The 8677-nt window shown below is 27.7% G+C and overlaps 1 protein-coding gene across 1 annotated transcript; it reads right to left on the bottom strand.

The window, feature by feature from the left end:
- Positions 1-331: 331 nt before the first annotated feature.
- On the bottom strand, positions 332-5394 carry LOC145095276 (uncharacterized). The gene is made up of 3 exons (XM_079033187.1): positions 3964-5394; positions 3604-3804; positions 332-505 (listed from the first exon to the last, which is right to left on the bottom strand). The coding sequence occupies exons 1-3, from the start codon at positions 5392-5394 to the stop codon at positions 332-334; spliced, it is 1806 nt and encodes a 601-aa protein (XP_078889313.1).
- Positions 5395-8677: the final 3283 nt, after the last annotated feature.

Raw genomic sequence — 8677 nt, 5'->3', positions numbered from 1 at the left:
GAGCAAAGTAACTCATCTATGATCAAACCTTTTCCAACAATGTCCGATTCATATTCTTAGTTATACAATTGCACTAAGATGTTTTTGGAGGAGTCAGTTGTGATACAATTCCATAATTACTAAGATGATCATAAAATATAATACTAAAACACTCTCTTTTCTTTTCAGATTGGAGAATATTTTATCTTATGCCCAGTAGATTCTTCCATTCGTTCTGGTAGTCTTTGAATCTTTTCAAAATACCAAAATTATGTTTAATCATATAAACATACTCATATTTACTGAAACATATTATATAGAAAAAAATAATTTGAGAACAGTCAAAACTTTATCAATTATAACTTTCAAGAAAACAAATATGGAGGACATAGAGTTGATCTCGCTTATATGAATTTGCATTTTCTCTTTCTCCTTCAATATGAATACATTCACAACAATGTAGAGTTTTGAGTGTTCTCAAATCATCTTGTTTTCCATCTTCTGCATCAAACTCTAACAATCCTATCTACATATGTGGAATATTTATATCTTTATATCAACTATTTAAATATAATAATTACCATTTACTAACTGTAAGTTCAAAAAAGCTTTTCATTTGTAGTGATTAATTATTTTAAAGTTGAAATCATAACTATATATAACTGATCATATAAATAAGTTACAAAAATATTGAGTTTTAGTGACTAATTAATTTTTTATTAGAAAGATTTTTTAGCTGAAATGCATATGGTGTAAGAAAATTGGTTTTTATTATAATAGATATATAATTTTTTTTAATTAAATGGTCAGCATCATTGGAGGAGATAACTTATTTGGTTTTTTATTGATCACTCAAGATATATTGAGTGATTAATATCCTTATATACTTTGTACATCTAAGCTCTTATCATTTAATAGTATTTCATTTTACTCCTTAAATATATTTTAGTTTTAAATATTTGTTATTTGTTTTCTAAATAATTCATTCTATTATATATAATATAAATTTATTTACGAAATATAAATTTTATATCGACTATATAATGTTTTCAAATCCTTTTTATTTTTTGTTTTTTTTATAACTATGACGTAATATATACATTTTTTTTTCATATTTTATGTATATAAAATAAAGACCCGACATAATTGTAGTTATATATTTTTATTTTCGTGATATTTTGGATATATTTCATGTTTCAAAAACGACTATTTAATTGTTGGAGTTATAGAATATCTTAGATAGATTAAGATACATTAGTTAATTTAAAAAAAATTATTGAAAAAGATTGACCATTTTAGATGTTATTTAATTATAACTTAAATGAATGATGAGTTGGATAAGTCTTAGCCTCTTAACCATTAGTACCATTAGTGATGCTTTAAATTCACAACAACAAAGAATGACGGGGTACAAAAAAAAAAGACCAAATAAGCACTTTAATTCAACAATAAATAGTCTTAAATCTCCAGTTCATTTATTTGGTTTTTTCATTAAGTTTTCTGTATAATTTCTTAGTAGTAGTATTATGTTTGTAGAAGTAAATATGTGGTATGGTTTGTAGTTTGTTTAAGTTTAACTAATGTAGAGTTTCGATAAAAAAAATTATGTTGTACACTCTTAAACCCTAATAGTAATCTCTATTCTAATGAATGAATAAGGTTATTTTTCTATTGACAAGTGTTACAATATTAAAAATTCTCTATTCTAATAAATGAAAGTTTTTTTTGCCACATGTTACATTCTCATTCAATTTGTCAAATGTTATTTTGTGGTTATTTTGATTTTTTTTCCATATGTCATTTTATGGGTTTTTCGATTTTATTTAATTCCACATAATATCTTAATGTAATAATTACAATAAATGTAATAATAAATTGATATCAATTTCATTAATTAACTTACCTTCTAATTTTAAAATTCATAAATTAATGTTCATTAGTTTCTTTTATTTATTTATTTACATTTTTTTTAAATTTAAAAGATTAAAAAAACATTTCAATTTTAATAATATATTATTTTTCTTATTTTCTTATAAATCCAAAGTTCACAAATATTTAACCTTCATATTTATTTATTTTTTAAATTAACCCATGTAATAAATGAGTCTCACAAGTGGTTAGTATTATATGACACCTATCAAACCACATGTTATCCTATTAATTCTCCACTTTAAATTTTAAATTTTTCATTCTAATTACATTAAATTAATAATTGATTCTTCATTTTAAATTTTAAATTTTAAAATCACATTTTAATTATATTAAATTAATAGCACTAGAATAAAAACTAAAATAAAATTAATATACATTATAAGGTGATATAATTTCATGTATTTATTTAAATCAACGATTATAATTTTATGTAACTAAAAAATATCTCTTAATTAATAATTTATCTTAAATAATTGATTAATAATTTTAAATTTTTTACTATAAAAGTTTAATTACTTTTATAACCATGATTCTCACGGATTATAAACTAATACTCTATAATTAAGGGTTAAGTTCACACAACTTTATCGAGATTCTTATTATTTCAATCACAAATATCAGCTCAAGGTGTGTCCATACGTTATATGATATTTTTTTTTATCATTCATAGTTATCTTTTTATAAATATTTAACATATATAGTATGACCGTTATTAAATCTTCTTTATCATTCATAGTTAAACATTTTTTCGATGTACACATGTATACCCCACCTAACTCAAAACCATATATGTGAAACTTCAAATATTGAATTTTGATATCTAAATTTGTATCAAAACAATATCCCATGAGGTGCAAAACAGTTGAACTTATTCATTTCCTAGGTATTGATACACAAAGATATACCAACTCTTTTATATCAAACTACTTTGGGGTGTCTAAAATTTCCACAAACCAACATCTTAAGAGGTTGGGATTAAGGATCTTATGAGAAGAAAAAAGAAACACATACAAATTTATCATCATCCTTAATTAAAGCAAAAGAAATTGAAATCTTGAAGCTTAATTGAAACCTATCTTGAAAGAAAGAGACTCCAACATCATAGCATTGGTAAGAAAGTATTCCTCCAATTTGAGTGATCCATATTTGGGAGAGACATCCGTTGTTTGAATATCCAGCCTCCTTAAGTTATGCCTCCAGCATTTTACAGGTTTACTTTTGCAACATATTTTCTTTTTATCCTCTTCTTCTACTTCTTTTTCTTCTTCTTCTTTGATCGTCTCATCATACGCAAACTGTATGTTATGTAGAAAAAATGTGCCATTAATGAAGACAATTAACCATGCTAGTTAACTCTACTTTAACTATTTGTTTAGAATGCAGAAAAAGAAAGTGAAAGAAGATACTCAAAATTTTATGTGCAAAAAACATTGCAGCTGATAATTGGTAAGAGAGGTTAATGTATATGCCAAAAATTAAAATATTAATCATACTTCATTTGTTTGTATGGGCATAAAACAACTCCACATTAATTTAGAAGAATAAACGCTTTTTAAAATTTCCTTGCTGTTCAAAATAAAATTAGTGGTCGTACTTAGCTTATTGTTAAAAACTATGACATTTGATCGATTATATAAAAATATGATTAATTAGTAAAGAGTGAATGAAATATGAGAATGTGTTGTTACGTACCTTCATGATCATTTGCAGCTGGGAACGTGATGAAGAAGCAGAAAATAAACTTATGGTGTTTGGAAGAGGTGAAAACCATAGCAAGCTGTCCACCAGATCTGTTTCGATTCTCTCTAATGATTTTATTTCGACTTCCAAGCATTGAAGATCATACAATGGTGGAAGTAATTTCTCCCTCAAATCTTCAGGCATCATCAGTTCCTAAATCACACAAAAAGAAACAGAAATTTTATTATCTACCAAAAGTCAAAAATCCCTACACTATATATATGCAAACATCTATTTCAAAACCAAAATTTAAGAATCAGGAACTCGAGAAAGAATTAATGATGAAGAAGAAGAAGTAAGGATCGAGCATACCTTGTCACAATTGCAAATCAATTTCAAAGCCTTGCAATGACCAAAAAACGATAGCAACTTCCTCCATCCATAAAATGCTTCATTGTTGTAAGAAATCCATGGTTTTATAGATAGAGTTGCAGTACAAATACTTCGAGTAACCATCTTCTCAAACTCGATCATATTCCCAAAATACACAAACGAAACCAGTTGAGGTGTGTCAATTTCGGCTTCTTTTAAATCAAGGCAGTTTACTAACTCAAGAATCCGAAGCTTCTCATGAAAAACCACAATATTCTTCAAGGAATTACAACCCTTGAGCCTTAGACTCTCGAGACAACACAATGTAGAAACTAGGGCTTCTAACCATTCATCCGTAATGACTGCATTCTCTATGTACAGATCTTTGATGGATCTTGAAGCTATGAAACTAATGTTGGAAATCCTGTGATCATCATCATCATCAGTACTCCCTTTGTACTCAAAAGATTCAAGGGAATGTGCCATAACACTGATCGAAGTTAGTAATGGGCAATTTCCAATCTCAACTCTTTCTACTTTCTCATTCCAGACATGAATGTGTTCGATGTCTTGGCATCCATTGAGAATGAAGGTTTTAAGTTTACCTAATGTGGATGTATGTTCTTCTACCCAATCAAGACCGTTTACAACATTGTTTAATGAAAAATACACGATGTTTTGACACTGCAAAACATCAATCTTACAAGGCTTAGGGTCTTTCGTGCCCGAATCAAAGGAAAACGAATGAAGTTTTGGAGCCTTCATCTTTATAAACTCAACAACACAACAATGAAGCTCGATTTCTCTAAGGGTTTGGCTGTAAAACTCGATGTCTCGTAAGATTTCACATGAAGTTAGAGACAAAGTCTTCAAAGAAGGACAAGAAAGAATTAGGCTACATACATCTAACTTTAACCCTGTTAACCTTAATACGTTAATCGATCTGGAAGCAAAAGAAACAGGAAACTGATACGTTGTAAACCCTAAATTAAGATCAATTAACTTAACCCCATTTTCTAGTGCAAAGGAGATCGCGGAATCCAGCCTATGATCAACGGATATTCCTTTCAGATCAGCGTTAACCCTAAATTCAGATATAGCTGCATAATCCGTTCTACTTCTACGCAACCGAATCGAATTATGAATGTGATTCAGAAATTCATCCGTTCTAGAGGCGGACGTACCTTGAGATGGTCGATTGAAGTTGAACGTTGATTCATCGAAATCAATGACGGGATACGAGGTCCATAGGAAGAAAAATCTCTTGGACAAGATCGAAATCTTTTTGAGGTCTTTGGTTGGGAGGAATGACATGATGTGGTGGACAATGGGGTCGGGAAGATCAGAGATCGGATCCATTTCTTCTTCTCGCCTTTTCTTCATAGGTGGTAACAATGAACAATCACCGCCACCTTCGTCTTCTTGTAGCATGGAAAGAATGGCCAGATGTGTGTTTTTAAATAAACAACAGAAGTTGTACTATGTGCTTATCAGGTAGTACTTTAAGCGGTGTTGGGATTCTTCATCGTACACATACCTTATTTAGATTCTACTAAGAATCTTCCTTAAAATCAGTGCTTAGTTATTTTTTTAATATTAAATAAAATAATACTTTACTTGCTCCCAAAGCCGATATTTTTCATTCAATTTTTGTTACATAAAAATTATGTAATGTTTGTCTAAAAGATCTATCTTTAAATCTGTTTACTTCCTCCATATATCTCTACGTTGATTCTAATGTAGGAGTTTTTGATTTTGTCGGTATAATCATTTCTAATATTTTTTAAAAACCAATTCAATATTAAAAAGATACCAAAAAAAAAAAAAAAAAAAAATTATCGTATATAAGGATGAGGACTGCTAAATTGATCTAGCCGATCAAATTTAAATTTGAAGACGTGAAAATGAATCACCAAATTAAACAAAAAAAAATTTCATTATGTCCACTTCCATAAATATAAAACAAAATTACATAAATGGTCTTTATGGTTGACAAAATCGATTAACTTTGGTCTTTATGACGAATTTTTTACACAGATGATCCATATAGTTTTAAAATCTTGCAAAGGGAGTCTTTTTAACTAACAGTGTTAATTTTTTTATTTAAATTCTTTGTGAAATAAGATATTTGTCCTTCCTACATAAGGACGATTTATATAGTTTGTAGAGGGACCATTTATGTAATTTTTTCTATTATTTATTATTGTTTTTATTTAATTTAATTATATATTTAAGGATGTAAATTTTTTTAAGATTTGTTTAAACAATATATTTATTTGCTGACATTTTTTAACGTTTTGCTTAAATTGTTTTTTCTAATATTTTTGATGTTTTCTTCAAGTACATTTATTAATGTTTTTTATTTTAACGTTTTATTTGAATTTTTTTTTTGACGTTATGTTCGAATATATTTTTCAACATTTAGTATGTTTACATTTGTTAAAGGATTGCATGGCTATTGTAATTATAATTCATAACTTAATTTACTTTAAATCATGTTTTCATTTTTCTTTTATCAGATTATATAATTATTATTTTTTAATTCAAATATTTAACTATATAAGGTTGTATAATTATTATTATTGTAAACTTTTTTATAAATATTTTTAATTAAAACAATGTAAAATATTTGTTAAACATGAATATGATTAATATAGATTAGGTAGACATAGGCTAAGCTGAGACCGTCTTACAACCTTGTCGAGAACAACCATGTCATTTCTCATTGGATTTAAAGGTAATGTTTTCGAGTTATTTTTTTTGTTCTTAGACAAATTGTGCATTTTTAATTTATACAGATTTCGATTACCTTATGTATAAGCTGACATCCGTTTCAAATTCCGATTATCATATGTATTCCAATTAGCCTATCTATATTAATCTTCTTCAAGTTTAACAAACTTTTTTTACACTTTTTTTTTTACAAAAAACGTCTATAAAAAATTCTACAAAAATAATACTCATACAACATTATATGTTTTATATAGTTAAATATATGAATTAAAAATAATAAGTATATAATAAAAAGAAAAAAAACATGATTGTAAGTGAAGTAAGTTACGAATTATGATTACGGTGACTATAAATTCTTCAAAAAATATTTAAAAAACCTAATAAAAACAATTAAAAATATATTAGAACAAAATGTAAAAGAATTAGAAAAAATTATTCCAATAGAACATAATAAAACATCAATAAATATATTTGAAAAAACATAAATTATATATATATATATATATATATATATATATATATATATATATATATATATATATATATATATATATATATATATATATATATATATATATATGAACACAATGTTAAAAAAAATATTAGCGAAAAAAATATAAAAGAAAAATCTTACACAATATGTTCAAACAAAACCTTAAAAATATCTAAATCCTAAAATATATAAATAAATTAAGTAAAAACAATAATAATAATAGAGAGAATTACATAAATGGTCCCTATGGCAGGAACAAATTACACAAATAGTCCCCACGCTGGAAGGACAAATATGTCATTTCACATGGAACTTAATAGAAAAAAGTTAACATCGTTAGCCCAAATGATCGTTTCTGTAGGGTTTAGAAACCATAGGGAGCATCTATGTAAAGAATTCATCATAAGGATCATAATTGGTCGATTTTGTCAACCACGATGACCATTTATGTAATTTTGTCTTAATATAATATCATTAAGAATCATCGAAACTATTTTAAAAAAATTCGTAAATATCACTGCATCATGCCATATTTGAGTCGCCCTTACTTGATATGAATCTGCCATTGAAAAACCGACATAAGGCGTTCATATTGTCACGTCCCAAAACTTATTGTAAAATTTTTTATTCTCAAAATCATTTCCATAAAAACATCAAGTCAATAAAACATTGTTTTCCAAAGCATCAACAAATTAGAGTATCAATACATCTTTTCAAAATATCAAAATCCATGGAATGAAGTGCACGATCACGCCTTTGCTTTTCCTCGATCATCGGATGTATCTGAAACATTGAAATTTACAACTGTAAGTCAACGCTTATTGAGTTCTCCAAAATACCATGCACACAACAAATATAATTACAATGCATGCAAGCATGAGCCTTCAGTCTGTCGGGATAGCCTCTCAAGGCCTATAGTATGCCTGGACCACTTTCCTAAGCCTACAGACTACTGGCCCGCCTTGCAAGGCTGACAATAGTTAGACCACTCACCTTGGGCCTACAATATCAACTGGACCGCCCGGGCCTCTTGGCTTTCAGCACACAGCTGGACCGCCTCAACCCAACCACAACATATCGACATATACATATAAACAATATCAAGCGAACACAGGTAACCATAACAAATATATATATATATATATATATATATATATATATATATATATATATATATATATATATTCCTATCATACCACGATAACATAACAACATCCTAAACCCAATGATACATAGCATAATCAAGTGGTTCGACCTTGGTGCCTTAGACCCATAGGCATAGTGAGAAAACTTACCTCGAAATAAAGCATATAATACAATAGCTTCCTCCTGAGATCAAATCTGACACCATGAGTCACCTATAAGACAGTAGGAGCTCAACTTCAGTCTAAAGTCCAAACTCACAAGTTGACTAAAACTCAACTAAGTCAGAAAGTCAACAAGTCAACCTCATGGTCAACGGTCACGTCAATAGCCCCAAAAACCCTA

The sequence above is a fragment of the Lactuca serriola genome, chromosome 3, assembly GCF_051521515.1.
Source record: "Lactuca serriola cultivar US96UC23 chromosome 3, Lser_US96UC23_V15, whole genome shotgun sequence".
Lineage (NCBI taxonomy): Eukaryota > Viridiplantae > Streptophyta > Magnoliopsida > Asterales > Asteraceae > Lactuca > Lactuca serriola.
Note: the sequence above shows the minus strand (reverse complement) of the source record. Positions and strands in the feature narration are given on the sequence as shown.

What these genes read in the sequence shown, in the direction of transcription:
- LOC145095276 (XM_079033187.1), bottom strand. Translation starts at nt 5,394, where the DNA reads ATGCTACAAGAAGACGAAGGTGGCGGTGATTGTTCATTGTTACCACCT. An exon ending in TGATTTGCAATTGTGACAAG is followed by an intron (nt 3,805 to 3,963) that starts GTATGCTCGATC and finishes TGTGTGATTTAG; the next exon opens with GAACTGATGATGCCTGAAGA. An exon ending in AGCTGCAAATGATCATGAAG is followed by an intron (nt 506 to 3,603) that starts GTACGTAACAAC and finishes CCACATATGTAG; the next exon opens with ATAGGATTGTTAGAGTTTGA.